Here is a 23,019-nt window from a genome sequence, read left to right on the forward strand (position 1 = left end):
CCGCTGTAAGTATTCGTTCCTAAACAGCAGTTGATGTTGTTATTGAGTTCTAGTTTTTATTGCTTGTAACAAATTATGTAAAGCTTTTTATACCCAGAATGCAAAATGTTCTCATTTGCCTGCGTGAAAAAAAGAAAAGAAAAACTATTTGAAGTAAGTTATAAGCTATCAGCCTGCGAGCAGAGGTGAGTTCACAATTCCCATCATGCAGCAGGCTGACGTTTGGCGTTGGATACAATTTATCGACCGCTTGAAAATTTGAGAAACATGTATTTTTAGAAATGTACTATATAGCCATGATGATACATGACTACTTTCTGTGTTTTATTGGCTTTATGTCACCTAATTCATAGGAAACGAAAACATATTGTTTGCGAGAGTGCCAACCTTCTCCGTTTTGGATAATGAAAAAGACAATTTAAAAAGTCAATATGTCAGCAGTTTAAAGGCACTGAATTTATGGGGATATAACCAGGCAATATATTTAGCTGATTAAAAAGCAAATACATTTCCAACTGCCTTGTCCCATATACAGTGTGTGTGTGTGTGTGTGTGTGTGTGTGTGTGTATGAAGTGTTACATGTTGCCATAAAACTATAAACAATTCAGGACAGTCGTTTCTACCCTTGCTTTGCATGCCTGTTGGCTAGCATGCCTCATTCAACGTGCGTCCAAAGCCCTGAATCTTCCTCGATGCAGGACCATTGGGGGCAGGCCTGCTCCCCTCTATGCACACTCATTCCTCAATTTCTGAAGGAGTCTCTGCAGTTCTTTTGCTGCATACACTCATGGGGGAAAGACAGTGCATCCTCTTTGAATTCTGTGGTTTTTACATATGAATTCTGTGGTTTTTACATATGAAGACATAATAACAACCATCTGTTCCTTAGCAGGTCTTAAAATAAGGTAAATACAACCTCAGATGAACAATAACACATGATATATTACACTGTGTCATGATTTATTTAGCAGAAATAAAGCCAAAATGGAAAAGCCATGTGTGAAAAAATAAGTACAACTTATGATCCAGTAGCTTGTAGAACCACCTTTAGCAGCAATAGCATGAAGCAATTGTTTCCTGTAGGACTTTATCCATCTCTCACATCGTTGTAGATGAATTTGGGCCCACTCTTTTTTGTAACGTTGCTTTAGTTCATTGAGATTTGCTGGCATTTGTTTATGCACAGCTCTCTTAAGGTCCCGCACAGCATTTCAATTGGGTTGAGGTCTGGATTTTGACTGGGCCACTGCAACACCTTGATTCTGTTTTTTTGTCGTTGTCCTCAGCCATTCTGTTGTAGATTTGCTGGTGTTCTTGGGATCCTTGTCCTGTTGCATGACCCAATTTTAGTCAAGCTTCAGCTGTTGGGCAGATGACCACACATTTGACTGATTGGTCACATTGGCACACATTTGATTGGTATACTGAGGAGTCCGTGGTTGAATCAATGACCACCAGGTTCCCAGGTCCTGTGGCTGCAAAACAAGCCCAAATCATCACCCTTCCACCACTGTACTTGACAGCTGGTATGAGGTGCTTGTGCTGATATGCTGTGTTTGGTTTTTGCTAAATGTGGCGCTGTGCATTATAGCCAAACATTTCCACTTGGGTCTCATCTGTCCAAAGGACACTGTTCCAGAAGTCTTGTGCTTTGTTCAGGTGCAACTTTGCAAACCAAAGCCATGCAGCCGCGTTCTTTTTAGAGAGACGAGGCTTTCTCCTGGAATCCCTTCCAAACAAACCATATTTGTTCAGTCTTTTTCTAATTGTACTGTCATGAACTTTAACATTTAACATGCTGACTGAGGCCTGTAGAGCCTGAGATGTAACTCTTGGGGTTTTGTTGCAGTTTCTCTGAGCATTGCACGGTCTGACCTTGGGGTGAATTTTCTGGGACGACCACTCCTGAGAAGATTGGCAACTGTCTTGAATGTTTTCCGTTTTTAAATAATCTTTCTCACTGTAGAATGATGGACTTAAAATTGGTTGGAGATAGCTTTAGAACCCTTCCCAGTTTCATGGGCAGCAGCACTTGCTTCTCTAAAACCATTGTCATCTTTCCTCCTTGGCATTGTGTTAAAACACATCTGAATTCTCCAGACCAGCAAACTGCTAAAACTTCGGCTTTTATAGAGGTGGGCACACTTGCTGATTATCATTTAAGCAAGGGCATTTCATTATCAGCCCCTGTCTGTTACTTAACCTCTTAATTTCTATGGAACAACTAAGGATGTAGTTAGTTTTTCACATATGATTTCTCCATCTTGGCTTTATTTCTGTTAAATAAATCATGACACGGTAGAATATGTCATGTGGTGTTGTTCATTTACCTAATTTTAAGGCCTGCTAAGGAACAAATGCTTACTATTATGTCCACAGAATTCAAAGAGAGTGCATTTTATTTTTGTCAGGACTGTACATTGCTAAAGTTGATGGTGCAAAAGTTACAATTAGTAAAGATGCACCTTCTTAGTAAAGATGACAACTAGACTGCCTTTCTTTAAATGTTACTATCTGTAAAAGCTTTAAAGCAAGAAAAGTGCATATCTATGCCCTTTCAGAAGGGAAAGGGCATATTGTTTACTATCCATATCCATAATTAAGACAGTCATCTATGATTGTTTAGTCAAGTGTGCTTTGGTTACCTGCCAAGACTAATCAAATACATTGAAAGTGATTAAGACTCTAACTCAAATCCACAAACCCACATAAAGTTTTGTGATGGAGATTAATCCTACAGTGCATAGTCACAGTGGGAAGTCATTCTTGATGTGAAAAAGTTTCTTCCCGGTGCACGTAGGTATCCAAAGTATAATCCTTATCTGCATTTTTCCATATTTCTGGAGCTCAAAAGAGACACAGTGTCTTTAAGTGTGCATTGCAGAGCTTATTTCCCTTATCAGCTCATCATAATGATTTCACAGTGGTTATATGCTAATGGTTTTCTCCAGCTTATTGTGGGCTGTTATATTCCAGGACAGGAAAACTATTTGACAAAGGAGGGAAGTGACAACAAGAATGAGAAGAAGTTTCAGAGAAAAGTCAGATTTAGAGTAATGAGTCAAAAATGGAAGTACAATTTAGACAAAGTCATTTCCTTCATTGCTGGATATCAGTGCACATGTGGGTCTAGCTCTTTTAAATGAGGATGTTTTCCATGAAAGACTACTTAACAGTCTCAGTAACCAAGACAGGAGTGCCTGGCGTGCTCTGGTCCATGGGGTCACAAAGAGTCGGACACAACTAAACGACTAAACAACAACAAACCAAGCTTTCACATACTACAATAATATGAACATAGCATTAGAAGAGCTTTACTGGGGCTGAGCAAAGTCTGTCTAACAGTCCAGCCTACATCCAGGGTTGGCCAACCAGATGCATCTGGGACACCTTCAAGTAGCCTTCCAGCTGCTGATGGACTACAGCTCTCACCATTCCTGACTATGAGCCATGCTGGCTGGGGCTGATGGGAGTTGGACTTCAACAGGATGACAGGCTTCCCATAGCAGAAGTAGAACAGAAAGGCAACAGGACTCCCCTGTTCTTTGTCCCCAGCACCTAGTATACTATTCTAGAGCACAAACTGGACATAAAGACTGTGCTCATGCAATGCGGTTCTGCACATGCAAGCGGATTCCTTATTGTCAGCTACAATAGAGAGGACACTACTGTTGCATACTAATGCTATTATTCCATCTATTGTGCCTATACTGTATCCATGTGGCTCAGTATGGTTTTCAGGGAGTATAACAAAATACGACTGAAAAGCAAAAGTCATGCCAGGAACAGGGGATAAACTGTTTTTAAGTGGTGTTTTAGTATAAGCAAAATGTTAATGATATACCCAAAGACCGTTTTGTTAATTGAAGTTGCTGTTTCTTAGGGTTCTATCTCGGCTTGTTTTTTGTCTTTCTCAAGGACAGTTACTTTTTCTTACTGGCTCGTTATCATTCTATATACTAATTGATATAAATTCATATTCAGTATGGTAAGGTAGAATAAGTTGCTCTTGTGCTGTCTGGCAAATACAGGGGGATGAATGTCATGTTAATAATATGCTGTTCTATTCCATTCAAAAACGTAGGACCAAATTTATTCAGAAACTGATACACACAAGATTTTATTATGTATTTGTACTGCACTGGATTTGTTCATTATTGATGCAGTTTTAACACTCAGGAAAGTGAACACAGGAACTTGGCAGAATTGCTTCTGAGCCTACACTGGACATCAAGAATTGGGCTGCTGTAATGCAATCAGGCAAAGGAGGACACACACCTGATCACCAGTATTGTAATATCATGTTTCACAGGACACTGATGACTTCTGACAACCTAGGAATAATGTAAACCTTAAGAGAGCATGCATTCTTTCTTTGGAATGCTGCTGTTTTAGGAGGATATTATCAAGAATAGATGAACAGTTTTAGCAGGGCATGTATTGCTGAAGTGACGTTGGGTACCTATTGACCACTTTGCCAGTTGGCCTATGTAATGTTCTGCTACTGTCCAAAGAAATAGACCCTGAGGTCTGTTCCAGGAAAGTGTTATTGCAGAATGATGAAATTCCTTTTAGATATTAATCATACCTGCAGTGTAATATCTTTCATTCCATAGATCACAGTAATTTCTATTCCCTGTCATGGATCAAACCTGATTCTATTTTGTCTTTGTCACTGAACAAGAGATTGAATTGCAGTCTTTATTTTCCCATTTCTTCTGTCCATAAACCACCCTCTTGGCTTATTACTCCATCATGATCTCTGAATTTTTAGAAACCTTGCATGACTGTCTCCAGAATTTGACTCAACTGTCGCAGGAGCTGTCTCTAAATCAACTCGCTGGAAGGTGTTAAACTGCAGTGGCATCACAAATAATGCCTTGGTGTGCTTCGGTGTGCTTCTAGTAACTGCACTAAATTTGCCTTCATTTTCCACCTGTGGGGCCCTGAAGCCTCCAAACTAGCTAGTTGCATTTATCTGGGTCCTGACATATATCTGTTTTCATACGTTGACAAAATGGAGATGGGGTTGCTGAAATTCACTTCAGCAAATCAATGTCCACCCTATTTTGGACATTTAGTGTAACCTATATAAATCCCTTTATTTAAAATGGGTCACTATTCTGTAACTTACGTTCTTAAAATACAATAATTATTGCCATTCAGCCTCGAACACATCCAGTCTGGGGATTGCTTTTTCCAAATGAAATTTCTTTGCCATTCCTTGTTTTCCCCTGTGAATGTTGCTCCTAGACTACTCACTCACCCTCATGTCACTGTGCTAATCATTCACGACATCTTCTGCTTTAGGCCCACCTGCTTTCCTTTCAGTCAGCTGGAGCTAAATCTCTTCCCCAACCCGATTTAGCACACAAAAGACGACAACGAGGCTTTTATTATGGCAGTTGCATCTCACTCCTGGCTGTACGTGAGGGTTCCGGTTACGCTATGAAAAGCACGCAGACATAAGACTAGTCATTGTGAAAAGGATAACACCGTCAAATCTCAGTGCCTGATATCTGTAAGCAGAAGTGTGCTGCTCTTCTGAATTTCTAATTGTGAGGCTTGCTTCTTGGGGCTTGACAAGGTTATTTTTGACACTCTGGTGATTCACCATTTCCAGCAGACTGAGTAACCACCACTAGAAGTGTGGGCCTGGTTATACATTGTGACTAACAAGAAAGGCATGAATTCATGTAACACCAAATTAGACATAAAATACTGTAATGCTGACAACCTGTAACCTTTACAGAGTGCCAGCTGTCATGCCGTTTAGAGCATGGCTTGTTCAGAAGGAACATCTCGCCCCTCTTGTCAAATTTTATCCTCTTTCCCCCACCCCTCTTAATATTAAAGAGGGTGGGCATAACTAGCTCACAGTGTTTCTCATTATATGTGGCATTTTCACTGAGGGAAGGAATGTATGCTACAGTGCTGATACCAATGTGTGGCTATTGTTTTTAACACTTGATTGGAAGCTGCCCAGAGTGGCTGGGGAAACTCAGTCAGATGGGCGGGGTATAAATAATAAATTATTATTATTATTATTATTATTATTATTATTATTATTATTATCATTATAATGTGGGTTTGCAGTTTGCAATGGTAGCAATGGAGTCAGCTCAGGGCTTCTTGCCAACTGCCTTGAAGGGGTAGGGAGAGGATCATACCTGCAGGTGAAATAATGTTCTGTACTAGACTCCACAGGTGGATGCTGGGCTGGGTGGAGGAATGACTACAGCCTAGCATGAAGGGGAGTTGGCTAGCAGCCTCAGTTTTCAGATTTTGAGAGGAAATTGATTGTGCCAATTGAATTTATCATATATCCATTGTGGATTGTCTAGGAGTGCAACAGGCACATTCAGTAGCTGGAACAGGAAGATGTCATCTTACTTCCACCCTGATATGCAGGAAGAAGTTAGAGGAGAGTATTGCCTAAACCACTAGGTAGACAAGTTCAGTAGCTTTCGTTAGTTGATTATAACAGTTTCTTTTAAAAATGGTTCAGCTGCTTTCTTTAGCATAGCAGTGCTTCTAAACCTCCAGCACTTCCATGCAAAAGTTGCTAAAAGAGACTCTTCCTATAGTTCTTCTGTAACATCCTATTACAAAATAGGTAAACAACACCGAGACGTATTTTTATTTTGCTGCAAAATGAGCATATTCTAGCGAATAAGTAAATTGGATGTAATTTAGTATAATGATCAGTTTTCTGAAGATCGTTTTCCTGATTGCTGAGTTAACCATGTCCCTTCTCATAATCTTAGTAAATTGGGGTGGTGAGATTTTGGTGAAAACACCTGGGCATCTCTCACATAAAATGTATGTATTCCTCCAGGGAGGGGGGACTCCTATAGCAAGAACAATGTATATTGATAATGTATAAAGGGGGGGGGACACACACTCAGCATGATATAGCTATTTCTGCCATTGCCATTGTCATCATTTATTAGAAAAGTTTTTAAAAGTGATTTGACAAGATAAAAACAGAACGAACAAAAACATTTTTAAATCAGTTTTTTTTTAAAAAAAATGAACATTTCAAAATACACAAAATGCTCATCCTGTGGCATTTCCAATTAGGAAATGTCTAAAAAGGTTAAAGGGACCCCTGACAGTTAAGTCCAGTTGCAGACGACTCTGGGGTTGCTGCGATCATTTCGCTTTACAGGCCGAGGGAGCCAGCATTTGTCCGCAGTTTTTCCAGGTCATGTGGCCAGCATGACTAAGCCGCTTCTGGCACAATGGAACACCGAAACCAAAGCAGTGCATGGAAACGCCATTTAACTTTGCACTGGAGTGGTACCAATTTATCTACTTTTTGTCTCCCACCCCCTTAAAGATGAGCACCACAGTAGGAGGCAACTTGATTACCAAAGCCTGAGTAGACTAAAAGGTCTTAGCCTGACACTTAAAGATTGACAATGGCGCCAAGAACTTCTCCCTTGAGAGACCACTTCACAGACAAGGAGCAACCACTGAAGAGACCCATTCTTGTGTGGTCAACCTCCACACCTCCCTCGGGTGGGGCACATTATATGATTCCGGTGGATTTGTTGAACACTGTTGTTGTTTTCCTGTTTTTGTTACTTAGCAAGTATGAGAGCACATTTACATGCTGCTGCATCAGCAAAGGAGCACACAGAACACGTGTGGCAGCAACAAATATTAGGAAAGCAAACGTTGAGGCAGGAGAAGAACAAAGGTGAAGGCAGGTTTTCTGCTAATGACAGAAAGTAGTCATCTTACATGATTGCCAAAGGAATGCTGTGCTTTCATTTGTATAGCAGCCCTCCAATGGAACTCCCGCTCTTCCTCTCCTGCCACCTGCCGGCCCCCTGTGCAAATAGCCTCGAAATTTGTTCCATCAGGGTTAGGAAACCCTCCAGAGCTGATTTTGGGGCATGCATGGGCTAAGGGGAAGGGGAAGTCCCATCAAATGGGTGGAAATCTGCTTGTGCAATGTTGGATACACTCCTGTGTCTTTTAGTGTGTGCCTTTAACTAAAAATATTTTTAAAAATTTTTAAAAATTGGCAAACCTACTTAATTTTGCCCAGTTTTGCAACGGGCCTTTTCAACCAAAAGTGACTTTGAAATAAATACCCCCTCCCAAAAAAAAGTGCATAAAAGGCATATACTAGTGAATATAGTATTTTTAAAACATGTATTACGGTTTTTTAGCTGTGGTAAAATGTACTGCCAAGTAAATGTGCTTAGAGTTGTGCTGTACTTTTTTAAAAATAATAATAATCCATGATTCCCCCCAACATATGGCTTATGCATATGATATCTAATAAATTAGATAAAGTTGATGAAAAACAAGCAATGAACATGCCGTATAATTGCTATAGTATAAATTGTAAGGTCAAGTTCTGGCTCCCTCAGATTAAGTAAAGGTAAAGGGACCCCTGACCATTAGGTCCAGTCGTGGCCGACTCTGGGGTTGCGGTTCTCATCTCGCTTTATTGGCCGAGGGAGCTGGCGTACAGCTTCCGGGTCATGTGGCCAGCATGACTAAGCCGCTTCTGGCGAACCAGAGCAGCACACAGAAATGCCGTTTACCTTCCCGCCTATTTATCTACTTGCACTTTGATGTGCTTTCGAACTGCTAGGTTGGCAGGAGCAGGGACCGAGCAATGGGAGCTCACCCCGTCACGGGGATTCGAACCGCCGACCTTCTGATCAGCAAGTCCTAGGCTCTGTAGTTTAACCCACAGCGCCACCCACGTCCCCTCTCAGATTAAGTGACATCAAATCTAAAACTCACTGGCTGGAACTCTTAAAGAGGCCAAGTGTCTAATTCATTAGCCAATTAGTAAAGGCCAGGGAAAAGTCAAGTATTTGTACATCAAATATGTGTATTCTGCACCATGAGCAACCAACAGACATCTCAAACAACTAATCAGGAGTGTACCTTTCAGCTCCCCCCGCTGAAGTGGAGTGATTACATTTTCTGCCAAATTAGGCCTCTGATGTGTCTTCAGATGACACTTAGTATGCTTATGAACTTGTATGCCGAAGTAGTTACCAGCGCATAGGGAACCCAAATCTGTTGCTCAGTCCATTGCTTCTGCTCTGGATATTAAAGAAAAGACTACCTTTAATGCTAAAGCAGATTGCAGCAGCTGAGCATGAAGTTATATCAGTAAATTCTCATGAAAACGTAATGCACATTGTTCTGGATGCACAGCTATTAGGAGACAAGGAACAAAATGAGCATTGATTGGATGCCACCACGAAAGTCCTCTGTTTATCATCCATACATTTCCCACTGCTTAGGGAATTACTCTGAAAATGTCAATCTATGTAGTCAAGGTTACCACCTAAAGGCTAAAGCATAATGCTATGCATGTGCAGGAAATAAAAGGAGGCTAATTGTTTCCAAGGGCCTCTAAACACAACAGAGCACATAAGTCGGTTAGGCCTATTCTGTCTCTGGGAGATTGTCAGCACTCCGTGGTTAAGTGCTAGTGGTCAAGCAACTGACCCTTAAAAGCAGATCAAAGAAGAAATGAGCAAGCCCATTCACTATCATTTCAGGACAACGACTTACATTAAAAACAAAACAAACCATGTTGCATTTTCTGTGGGAGGTTGTCCTTGAATCTGAGAGCTGTGCACAAATGTAGCATGTTCAGTATGTTGCTCTGCTTGTTACTGTATAGTTTTCAAAAGAAAAAAACCCACATGCAGACAAGCAATTCTATCAGTATTGTTAATTTTGTGGTCTTCATCGCTTAGTGAACCCAACAATGTTGCCTGAGGCTTACTAAATGCATTTAAGACATATGCCTAGTTCAGCAAACAGTGTTGCCATGTGTTCTGGCATTTGTCACAGTGTCCCATTGAACCAGAAACAGTTTCATCATTCTGGCCACATGACTCAGAAAGCTTTCTATGGACAAACGGCTGGCTCCCTCAGCCTGAAGTGAGATGAGTGTTGCACCTCAGTTGCCTTTGACTGGACGTAACCATCCAGGGGTCCTTTATCTTTACCTAAAAATTACAGTTGCTGCGGCCAGGCATGCCAACTCTAGTGAGCTGATGTGTCTCCAACCCCCTCAGTCTTTGTTGGAAAGGGGCTAGGCCCCCTCAATGTTAAGGGGGCCCAGCACACATATGCAACAGCACGCGTGGTGAGTGTTGCATGTACAGCTGGCTCCTCCAGAGCGCTCAGCCTTCTCCGGACAACACAATGTCACTTGTGTGACATCACACACGCCACACGCTGGGTCCCCTCAATCTCGCACCTCTGACTGAAGCTCTAGGCTATGTCTATCAAGGTGGGTTGTGTTGTTTAAGTTTTTTACTGTCAGTAGCTCCATACAAACCTTGCTGGGTCACAAACTTCCTGACAGCCTGCATACACTCGTAATGCAATTTTACGGAGGCTACAGAGTGATTGATGAACTGAACCTCTATGCCCCATTATCACCCAAGACGTAGTGATATTAAAAGCCCAACACCTATGTTGCCATACGTCCAAGGGGATATTGAGTCACCGGTGAAGAATTTCAGATGTGAGGCTTAGCAGTTATATGACAGACCAGTATTTTGTTTTTGAGAATATGCTGAGAGAGATATTACTGAGCTCTGTTGAATCAACAAACAAACAAAAAAACGGCTTTGGGAAGTATGCTTATCGTCATCCTTGTGAGCCTTTAATTGTGGAGACTTTATGATAATACTAACAAATGCCACTTTGTAGAAGATGACATTTCATACAGAGTAGTAATTTCTTTGTTGGTGTTTGCATAAATCTGGCATGTAAAATCTTGTGTAACAAATGCACAAAAGTCTATTTTGCAATTTGCGGGATAACCTCACTCTCCTGGTATTTTAAGCACAGGTGCAAATATAATCCAACCATAATTCAGTACCTTCTTACTTTGTAATTCCTGGTGAATTTCAGTGGAACATTTACAGTGGAAGAGTTCTGAGCACATCTTTGGGAGTTTGCGATCTTTGTCTGGGTTGTGCCTTTTCGTAGTTTCCACTCAGCCTTGTGTAAAAAGAGGTGAGGGACAACCAAAGAACTTGACTAATAGTTCTTACCCACCAAATACAAATATCTAGATAATCTTCACATATTAGAGATATCCTCTTTTATTTTAATGCTGCACACCATGGGTGCTGGAAATAAAAGTTTGCAAGTGAATACATCAAAAAGTTTCTTGAAGTGATAAGGATCACATTGTTCATACCACCACTTTTCAGATTAAAGGACAAATCTAGCCCTAAGATGCTCCATAGGCAGTATTTGACATTTAACTTAAATCAATGTTTAAAAAATTATCACCCTACGTGAACCGAACTCTGTTGAATGCAAATATTTCTAGACTTTTTGTCCCCATTTCTAGCAAAGTTAGTCACTTTTTCATCTTGTTGCTGCAAGGCAAAGTTGTGACCTGTGAAGTATTATGCTGTGTAAAAACAGGGCAAATATATTTACCTCCAAGCTGACCTCGCACTTCAAATTTCACCCCTCCATACAGCGGCCATTTAATTTGATTTAATATCACTAAGCTAAAATAATTCCTTGCAATAAATTTGTAAATGACCCCAAAATACAAATTCAAAGCCTTTAGAGTTGGCCATTAACCTGTAATAAATCTTTCAAAGATGAAATCAATAGCATATTAGGTTCAACAACCTTATCAGCCGGGTTTTATTCAACACGTATATGAGAAAGGAAGTTAAAAACTCGCTGCCACTAATATAGTGAGGCACATGGCAATGGAGTGCTGGAGCTGGAATAAAAGGTACACTAGTTTTAAAGGGAAATCTACCCTCCCCGTTAAGAGGGAGGGAACAGACACTTAGAAGAGGCTGCACAAGGAACTAGTCCCAACCCATTGGGCTGTCGTGGAGTCTTTGTGCCTGTAAATATGACCACTTTTAAGCTTCAGATGAGTTGGATTGGTTGGTATGAATGAATTTAAATTAGGACAGTCTGGCACAAATTTGGACTCATGAAACTTACAAGGATCTGAATGGTCTGGCACCTACAGAGGGTCCAGGAAGGGGGGGAACATACACAAGTTCCCTGGACCCATTTCTTCTCCTCTTGGTCAAAACCATCTTATTCACCCTCTCATTTTCTCCCAGAAAATGGTGGTGGTGATAAGGAGAAGTGCTAGATGCAGCTGCACAATTGCTTATTGGCTCTGTGCATCACAAACAATCAGGCTGGTGCATTGAGAAGGAGCAGCTGGTGATAATGGCAGTGAGGACAGGTCAAAGAATCCCTGAAGGAAAGAGGGAGTGTTGTCCGAGGGCCTTCCACACCTGCAGCTGGTATTGAACTCAGTCCTCTCCTTCCGTCAGGAAGTGGGGATTGACCATCCCTTTGTTTTTCACAGAGAGCAAAAACTAGGGATTTTATCATGTTTGGCTTGGTGGATCACAACTTGTGTACACCTAAATGAGATCAACATTCTGGTTGCTGCTTAAGGTTAAGTGCATGATGCAATGAATTAACTGATTATTGTTTAGTCATTTAGTCATGTCCGACTCTTCATGACCCCATGAACCAGAGCACGCCAGGCACTCCTGTCTTCCACTGCCTCCCACAGTTTGGTCAGACTCATGCTGGTAGCTTCGAGAACACTATCCAACCATCTTGTCCTCTGTTGTCCCCTTCTCCTTGTGCCCTCAGTCTTTCCCAATATCAGGGTCTTTTCCAGGGAGTCTTCTCTTCTCATGAGGTGGCCAGAGTATTGGAGTCTCAGCTTCAGGATCTGTCCATCCAGTGAGCACTCAGGACTGATTTCCTTAAGAATGGAGAGGTTTGATCTTCTTGCAGTCCATGGGACACTCAAGAGTCTCCTCCAGCACCATAATTCAAAAGCATCAATTCTTCGGCGATAACTGATTACAATCCAGTTATTGACAAATCCCCTTTTGCCAGCCCTTCAGAGGATGGAGCTTTCCTTGCGCTGATGATGCCCCTTTCCCGTCAGAATTCTTTATGAATTTCATGGAGTGCCAGGGAGAAGGAGGCATCTGTCTGATCACACAGTATGCCAGTCCATAAGCACCCTCGCTGTGTTTTATAGGCAAATACACATGGCTAGCAAGGTCCAAGCACACAACAAGCTCATTTGTATGGTAATTCTCTTGTCTTGAGGACATTTTTGAGACTTGGCTGATAAAATGAACACAGCAAGACAGCTCCCTTCAGGCACGACTTCTATTAACTATTGTTTAACTGTTTCCTGGGGGATTAGTCTGTTGCAGCAAAAAGAACAAAGTGCCTTGTGGCGCCTTGAAAGACTCAAGACCTCAGCCCCATAATACATTTAAAGCACTATTATACCACTATAATAGACATGGTTTCCCCCCAAAGAATCCTGTGAACTGTGGTTCATTAAGGGTGCTGAGAGTTGTTAGAAGACATCCCCATTCCCCTCACTAAGCTACAATCCCCAGAGTTCCCCGAGAAGAGGGATTGTTAAGCGACCCTGCTTCCATTTGGGCACCAGGTTAAAACCTGGTTATTAGTGTTTAATGATAGCCTCACTTTGTAATGACTGCAGCTTGTGCTTTAAAAATATTTATTGCCCACCCCCATCCCCCACTACTGAACTGTAGTTGGATTTGTACCCAGCCTTGAAAATCTTTGGCTAGGGGGTGGGATATATAGTATAAACAAATACATATACATGCCACCCAGTAATATTGCATTATTTCTGATTATTGGTTTAAAGGGCTGTCTTTCGTTCATTTTCTAACTTTTCTCTGTTGTCCTTGCTGCACTGAGGTGATTTTCTGTCGTCTCTCATTTGCCGGCTCACTTTGATGCTAAATGTTTGCTGTTTCTTGCAGAAGTTTCTGTGGAATGAAAGAATTCCAATTAAATGTCTCTTGGAGCATTTTCCTCTCCATCCCAATCACCCACCCTGATGCTTGCGCTATTTCTTCCAGCTCTAACTTTAATGAACATAGTGGACCTAATGGCGTTGTAATCAGTTGATGCTACTACTTAACTCAGTTTGAAGCCCTGAAACGGTGAAAGGGGGAGAAACATGTTTGTTTTCTTTGCAGGGTTTGCAATAAGGTGGTTGTCTACTCAGAGACTTGCAGGAGGTGTGGTTGTCGTATAATGCAATAAAATAAAACCAACTTTGTTCTTATAAGACCCGTCTATAAATTTTAAGTAATTGCACAATTAATATAGTAACTTTCCCTCCTTAAGATTCTTATACCCATGAAGAGCAGAAAGTATTTTATGATTATTATTGATCTGTAGGAATTAAGATGGTTCATTAGGATGTTTTCATAATTTTTCAGTGCACATTACTACGTTATGTACAAGTTTATTGCAAATTTATTTGCAGGAATATTTTGACATTTTTGGAAAAATAAATGTACAAAGAGAACAGATGACATAAGAGGGAGAGCTTGGTGGCGGAGCTGATTTGATACTCCTGCCACTATGCAGCACACTGAGCTCCCTACACTCCCCCCTCACCTTCTCGGTAAGCAGCAGCAACTTGCTGTGTTAGGAAGCCAGGAGAGCAATGGAGCCCACCTGCATTACCTCACCAGCCCCTACTGGTGGCACTTCTGCTGATAAGGTCCTGCGGTGCATGTTGTGCATGATTTAACTATAGGCTCTTTCACACATTACGTGGAACAGAGGCACAATCTGCTTCTACACATGTGCAAGTGTTTGTGCAAAAGACGGTTTACAGACTGCACACCCGTTGAATGTAGCATGTGAACTATATGTAGGCTTGTTCACATTTTGAACACAGGTGCAAGCTCTCTCTACACATGCATAAATGTTTCTGTGAAAGAGTGTATACTTGTTCATTCGTGCAGCTTGGTCATTTGATGCCTAGGTACACAGACTGCACTTATTTACCATTATATGTGAATTACTGTACATGTTACAGCTCAACTATTTGTGTAAACAGGTGCATAGATTTATTGATTGTAACATGTGGACATTTCTTAATACCATAGAGTGATTTGATCACAGAAATAATGTATGGGCAGCTCCTGCTCTCCGAAAATTCCCTTATCCAAAAATAAGGACTTATACCAAAACTACACTACAAACATGGCTGATTCTGATATCTGAACAGCTGGAGTTTCCTCACTTTCGAACTTGTTTCTGCTTTGCTGGTCAGTAGCCACCATTTTTGGACAGAAACCATAGAGAGAGGGAGGTGTGAGAAAGACTGGACAAACCAGAGAGCAGGGGAGATCAGACAAATCAGTTTTTTCCTTTGTCTCTGTTTTGCTGGTTTGCTGCAGCCATTTTAGGAAGAAATCATGACAGGGGGTGGGATCATGAATTGGAAATGTTCCCATAGGAAGTAATGCAAATTGTCAGCTCATTATGTGAATGCTCGCCTAATAAACAATTTCCTGGGAACACACTGTGTTTGGTAAGCAGGATCTGCAAGTGAATATCCTTTTTGGATAGCCTTTTCTTCATGGGAAGGCAGGCTGCTCCATTCTGCAGTGCTTAAAGTCCCTATATTTTTCTTTCATTTACTCTCACAACATCAGTGAGAGCCTAGCTGCTATCGATGCACATTTCACAAAGCCTGGCATGTTACCCCACATAAGTGATTTTAGTTTTCTGATGTGCTAGATTGAATAGAAGGCAATTCTTGTTAGTCTAGGTACTTCAGAGTTCAGGATTAATAGCAACTCTGTAAATTCAGAGTTTCTCAAATGACCAGAGGCCAAATGTGTTAGATCAGGATCTTTAACTATATTGTCAGAGTGTTTTTCCCTTCCCATCAACACCACTTCAGGTCCCCCCTGCTTTTCTTAAAGCTGGCTGCTCTCTCTCAAATACAAATTTACTTCAGGCATTGTGACAACTTAGTGACGGTATTGATTGTGGCTTCCAAAACTCCCCTAGGAGGTTTCTTCCAGACATTGAAGAATAAGGACCTTACAAGTGAGGGAATTGAAAGACCAAAGGCAGCTCTGAACCAAAATAGTTGCAGCGCTGCTGCTGTGTCTTACTCTGTCTGTGCTTTGAAAGCATGTAAGCGCCAGTGCTTTCATCAAATGTGGCGTGATTTATACCAGGATGGGGAGCTTAATCCTGACATGCCAGTCATATTCTCAGCTCTTGCTATCAGCCAGGCAGCCAAGGGTGCTGGAAGTGAGGCTCTGGCACCTTAAATGGCCAAAAAGTGTGGCCTCTTTGCATGCATGGTTATGGGTACTGGTCATATCACTGGCATATTCAGGTAGGTCTGCAGTGACCCCTCCTCCCAGTTCTGAAACCTGGAGAACCACAACCAACCAGTGTTGACAATACTGAGCTAGATGGACCAATGGTATGACTCAGTATGAGAACAGCTTCCTATGTTCATATGTACTAATGTCATTGGAAGCACAGAGAGGAGGGCAAGGCGTGCTGCCAAACTGGATAGATTTAAAGTAGCAACAGCTCATTTGCAAGGGCTAGTAGTAACAAGCCTTGACATGGACAATCTCACCCATGCTGATGACAGTTCTGCCCAGTGCAGCTGAGCTAGTAGGAGGGCTGGTGTAGGCCTCTCTCTCTTTCCTCTTTAATATATAGTATGAGTTTTCATGTCTTCAAACTAAGGTATTAAAACACGGATGATGGCAGTACTACCTGTGTGTACACCAAAAGGCATCTCTTAGCGATCGCACCTCACAAGGGATACAGATGTTGGAGAGCCTGTTTGCAACACACATCAACAGTAATGCAGTGCCACTGGGCAATACCGCCATCAGGACAAAACGCTGGAAGGGATTTCAGAAGCTGGAAAGGCTTCTGCAATTCATCGTCAGCCTACACCAAGAAACTTAACTTGGCTCTGCATAACTGCAGAAAGCTCCCTGATCCAGTGAGAGAAAAGTGTTTCCACTGTTGGTTGGGTTAGGTGCTTTCTCAACTTTGCAGAGAGTTTTACATGACCTACACTCTAATCTTTCCTTCTTGCCTTACTAAAACTTTGAGTAAAAGCCTACTTTGTTACTTAGGGCTTGCTTGTTTGGGTTTTTTTTGTGGCAGGGTGGCATTGGAATTGGTCTAAGGTCTTGTCATTCACTCCATGCCTAAGGGTCATACCAATATGCCTACCATAGACAGCAGATTGAGACAATTTAAAGTCCAAAGCTTTAGGAACAGTGCTTTTGTTCCAAGGGGTACTCAAAGGTATGCAGTTACCAGACCTCTTTTTTTTTGTTGTTGTTAAAAAGTGTGGCACTTACTGTAATAACTTCATGGTGAGTACTGGCACCTATTTTTCTAGAGAAAAAGCACTGGTTGAGACAGCTATGGGAGGAATCCACTTGGTGGTCGTGGTGATAACAAAGTGAAAGAGTTGATTGCTTTGTTTTCCTCTCTTCTCCTTCAATGGTACAGATTATAGCCCATGACATCACAGGTGGTCAAAGCATTTATTTATTTGAATAGTATGGCTTTACTGTTGCTCCTTACAAGTGACTAGGGCTATGCCAGCGAATTCCTCCAACGAAGCTTGTAAACGCGGTAGAAAAAAAATGCTTTCCTGATTATGTTTGTTTTGTGCCAGGGCTGACTTTCAGCTCCCATTCCCAATGTGTAAACACCGTGTACCTGGCTGACTATACTGTTGCCAACCTGTTTAGGTGGAATGTTGCCTGCTCACAAGCGAGCCGGATATATGGCCTGGAGCTTGATTGCCAGAGAAGAATGAAGCAAAAAGGCAGCCGACCTATGAAAGTATAACAACAGTTTGTGTCAGATTTGTGACTGCTGCCCCACCCCAACAGAGACAGTTTTATTTCTTAAGTAAGGCATGACCAGTGCTCTTTTCTATACCAAAAGGTGCTGGGACGCTCCTCCCTCAGAAGAACTACTCCAGAGCCCAAAGAGGATATCTTTGGGCTTGGGGGGGGGAGGTGTCTCCTCATGAGTCAGAGGCAACCTGTGTCAGGTTCTGTTCGCACGGCTGCCACATGGGCGGGCAGGAAGTAGGCAGGCTACTCCTTCTCCCAGGAGGAAGAGGCAGTCTGTGTGTGCCCCCTGCTTATGCAGAGGCAGCTGAGGCATGGGTGGACGGCTTCTTTATACTGCTTCACTGAGGGGCATACGGTTGTCTGCTGGTGGCAGGGGGAGTAAGGAACAATGACATTTTCACTCGCGATATACCAACATGTGACGCCGCCATTGTGCTGTGGCCCTCATACTGAGGATGTATCAACCCAGCCCAATTGCTGAGAGTGCTCAGCTGAAGCAAAGAGGGGCTTCTGCGCCTCAGCTGAGCAGCTTAACAAGCTCCCACCCACCCATCTCTCCTGCTCACGAGAGCAGGAGCAGCTGGGAGCTTGCTCAGCTGAGGCGCAGCTTTCCCACACATCAGCTGTTAGCTGGGAGACTGAAGAGCCTCAGCAAAGCAGTGCTGCTGCCTGAATAACCTTCCTCCCTCCAATTTAAATGAATTGTTGTGTTTCAGGATTATAATTGGTATGGGCAACAATTAACTTACTTCCATGTTAAATGCAAATCCCACAGGGGTTGATAAGAATTTAGCAACCTAACTCTGCATAGTTTCTGTTTTGGTCTTTCCTTCATTTGCAAATTATTTGTCATTTCCAAATAACCATGTTAATATATGATATATTGACTGTATCTTGATATATGTATAAATGTGTACACACACCCACACACCCCACAATTAGGAACATAAAGTTTAGAAGTGACTCCCATCCAGGATGACAAAAACTTGTTTTAAGGCGAGATGTTTCAGAGGCCAGTTAATCCTTTTAAAAATTAAGCTGTGAATAGTAATGCTACCCAAGTTTTTGGGAAAGTAATTTTCAACTTTTTTTTCCATTTTGTTATATTCTTTTATCTTTTTACATGCCCACCACATATGAAAAAAAGTTCCCTTCATTTCTTTACATTTCCAACACAAGTCTGATTCTACTTTATACATCTTTGCTAACCTACTCGGAGTTAAATACCATCTATGAATCATTTTCAAATAGCTCTCTTTCAGTGAATAACACACAGTAAATTTTAGGTCATTTTCCCAGAGTTTCTCCCATTGGTTTAGATCTTTAACTAGCTCATCTTTCGTTTCCCATTCTAATAAAAAGTTATACATTTTAGACAAAAGTTTATCCTTATTCTGTAATAATTCCTTTTCCAATTGTGAGCTTTGGTCCAAGAATGCATTTAAAAAAAAAATAATCAAACTTAAACCTGCCATATAAGTGGTGGTATTGTAACTAATCTGTGACTTGACTCCTTAAGTCTTCCAATCAAGTGCAATTCATATTGTGTAGTGGCATCTAAAAGGTCAGTTGTGAGCTCACAAATTTTTTGCTAAAAAATTTTTCAGGATTAATTTAAAGTAGCAGGTTAGTGCAAGCCCAGCACTGAGCATGATAATGATTAATGATACTACAAAAATTATCCTTAACAAGAGTAAATTAGTAGATTTGAACTCACCACCCCCAATTCTCAATACACAGACCTCCACCTTGTACACGAGATGCTCCATTAGCTGGGCTAATGTGAAAGGAAGAAATTGTGTCTCTGCAAGACTCTATAGTAAGGGAACTTTATTTTTTCCCCCCATGATAGATCTAATCAGATATATTCACAATTTCCTTAATTATGGCAGTTTATTCCAATTCATTTAGTGTTTTTTGTAAGGGCTGCACTTGTTGAATTGCAGGGAGAGAAAGTTGTAGCATGTGAGAGATCATGTACACAATTCCTAAAACAATTCTTAATTAATATTAGCACTGCAACTAATTATAAACTATGAGATATATATGCAAGTGTGACAAATCAAAAGTCCAATTAAAAAGAATATATATATGGGAAGAGAGTGCCATTATGACCTCATCAAAGCACAAGAAGTAGGAGGAAAATTGTTTGCCTTAGGTTTGGAGTGTATATGCAGTGGGATAGCCAAAGACCAGAGAGATAGAGTAACTGTTCTTTTGAAGTCCCATCCTCTGCAAGCTTGACACTATAGAAGGATTTTCAACCCTCTGATGTACAGAAGTGAATGACTTCAAAAGAAAGTATTTGGAGTTTATGCAGGTGAAGCAGATGCTCAAAGGGAGAGTATTGTGGAGCTCGACTTCTTTGTCTGTATCCTAACAACATTTTATCACCTCTTCTTTACAACAGCAGATCAAGAAAGCCTCCTACTGGAATTTGATTTATATATGTAGAATATCTTCCTATTGCTGGCCTGCGGGGGAGAAAGTAGCTAGTTTGGCACACAAGAGAGCATACAGATATGTTTTCTATACAGTAAGCCCACAATTTATGCCCAGTTAACTTGTGCACATTCAGCTTTACATGTGTGGCAATTCAATAAATAAATATAAAGGGGTGGAAAGTGGGCAGAGTTCCAGGAAAAATGATTTGGTAATCCCACCCACCATTGAACCCAATGGGTTTTGACTATACACAATTTTTGCTTTAGGTGCAATCCCTGGCACGTAACCCCCACCTGAGTTATAGGCTTACTGTACATCATACATAAGGTGTTTTTTCCCTCTGTTGTGTGGGATGCTATATGAAGCACATTGTGTTCATACATACAGAAATATGTATAAAATCAACAACACTGGGTTTATTTACATGTTGTCTGATAGGATTTAGCAATGTGTTAATGAGATAACTTGAAGAATTTTCCCAGTGAATAATACCGGGAAGGAAGAAATCTGCTTACCAGCAACTCAGTAAAATACATGGAAATTTTGGGAAACCTGCTGATTCTGTACATCTAGTTTACTGTCATCTGTCATGGAATCATAGGGCAGGATTCAATTCATGAGTGCTGTTAGCAGTGGTAATGCTATAAGGATGGTATTTTGCTTCAGCCAGGCTCTACTACATGGTCCAAATTCAGGGTGTGCTTTTGGATGGTAGGAGTTAAGTTAGAGAAGAGAAAATTATCTGCATGTTTGGGGTTCTGCTGTCATTATGCAAAGTGAATGTGGCATGTGAGCAAAGGATACACATCACGCAAACTAAAATTGTCTTTTTCTGTGTGTTTAAGTCATTGCTTAGCACGCTGCCCAGGCAATGTGGGAGTTAATACTGGAGTTAAAGCACTTGCAGGGATGCTGAAAAGACCAGTGAGGCTGAACTCCATGGTGACAACAGGGCCTAATTCATATATTCCCAGATTAGTGTACTATGGCTTCCCAGTGTCTGGATCCCACACTGCTCTAGAAATTATCTCTGAAGTTAGGTGTCTTAAATTGCTACAGGGGGAACATTAGAATATGAGTAGTTTGCATCACTGCAGCCTTCTCATATTCTAGTGTTGCTTCCATGGTATTTTTGCACTTAAGAAACTCTGCTATGCTGCTGTAGCTTAATTATATACATCTAGGCTAGAGCTGCAGGCTTAAATGCATACAATGTCTGCCCCCACCATATATAAATAAATAAATGGATATATTTTTAAGTACATAGTGTTTTGATTGTACTGTTGTCTTTATGTGTGTCCCCCGCCCCAGGCAACCAGTGCGAAGTGGATATAGATGAATGCGTTTCAACACCTTGTCTCAACAATGGAAGCTGCGTCGATGGCATCAGCTACTATAAGTGCTACTGCCGAAGTGGTTTTATTGGAATAAACTGTGAAACAAATGCTGATGAATGTTTGTCAGCGCCTTGTCTTCATGGAAGGTGGCTATTTTCATCTTTTACTATTATTACCCATAAGAAAAGAAGGGGAAGGGGAAGAAGAACTAGCAACATTTAAGATTTAATGTCAGGGAAGGTTGCTGAAGATACTTCTAATTATGCTGTTCCATAAAGTAAAAGTACAGCCACAGTTAAAGGATGACAGATGTTGCCAGTTTAAGCTAATGCAATATAGTGGGTACATTATCTCATTTCTTCTTTCATTCGAGTGCAATAACATAAAGTAATTTTCAATAACTGTGCATTAATTAGACTTTAATATACTTGCAAGGAGTTCTTCAGCCTTTGCATGCGAGCAGGTTGAAAGAGGATTCTTCTTTGGAGCGCAAGCATATGTGTGGAGGTTTAAAATACTTAGGAACAAAGAACGTAAGAAGCTTCCTTTTTCCAAGTTGGACTATTTGTCTAGCCAACTCAGTATTTTCTGCAAGGACTGGCAATGGTACTCCAGGGTTCCAGCCGTACCTGCAGATACCAGGGATTGAACCTGAGATCTTTTGCATGCAAAGCAGATGCTGTACTAAAGGGTCTTTGGTCATGACACAATACAGTTATAGGGGCAACTTCTATTACGTCGAGTGGAGTACATACAGGATTAGCCTGAGATTTGTGTATGAATACAATGGATTAATGTGAATGGTGCTGTGTTGTGCAAGTGTGACAAGTGACCTTGGTGTTCTTTTTCAGATGCATTGACCTCATTGATGGGTATCGGTGCAACTGCGAAGCGGGGTGGACCAGTTCAAGATGTGAAATTGATGTTAACGTAAGTCTTCTCATTAAAGCAGAGGCCATTTGTACACACAAACCCATAAAATACCAAAGCTTTTTACGAAAGAAGTACTCCCTGGGTTCTCAACACCGAGGAGGTGGCAAGGGTACAAAAGTTTCAGTAGTCTGGTCATCAGGGGCAACCATATTATTAGAGCCAGTGCCTCAGGGGGAGAAAGGCTGCAGTGTTTTCCCTCCATTCACTACAAAGTGCAGAAAAAGCATTAATACTCAAAGGACTGATATGCAGTGATGGTGCCTAAAGGGAACAAACTGCATGTTCCAGGTCCTTTCACAGTAGCTGCCTTCAGCATAAGGGTCACATCCACACAATGCATTTAAAGTTCACGACCAAAGAATCCTAGTTCACCCCTCACTGAGCACCCTTAAGGCTGAGCTTCCATGATTCTTTTGGGGGGGGGAAGCCATGTGCTTTCAATTTAAGGTGTGGTTGTGACCAGAATGTGTCACTGAATACAAGTTGCTGTTCACTAGCAGTGGATGAGGACTGCTGATTTCAAGTCCTTCTTTTGAGCTGCTTTGAGCCGCATGGTTAGCCACAATAGGAAACA

At 41.4% G+C, this 23,019-nt stretch overlaps 1 protein-coding gene across 6 annotated transcripts in view; it reads left to right on the forward strand.

The window, feature by feature from the left end:
* The window catches only part of EYS (eyes shut homolog), a 456,551-nt gene that overhangs the window by 105,536 nt on the left and 327,996 nt on the right, over window positions 1-23,019 (forward strand). For all 6 annotated transcript variants that reach the window (XM_083431300.1, XM_083431295.1, XM_083431298.1 and 3 more), the window contains 2 exons: window positions 21,487-21,658; window positions 22,364-22,442. In XM_083431300.1, the coding sequence (XP_083287426.1) occupies window positions 21,487-21,658; window positions 22,364-22,442 (251 nt within the window). The remainder of the gene's footprint in view (window positions 1-21,486; window positions 21,659-22,363; window positions 22,443-23,019) is intronic.

The sequence above is a fragment of the Podarcis tiliguerta genome (genome assembly GCF_965153285.1).
Source record: "Podarcis tiliguerta genome assembly, chromosome: 3".
Lineage (NCBI taxonomy): Eukaryota > Metazoa > Chordata > Lepidosauria > Squamata > Lacertidae > Podarcis > Podarcis tiliguerta.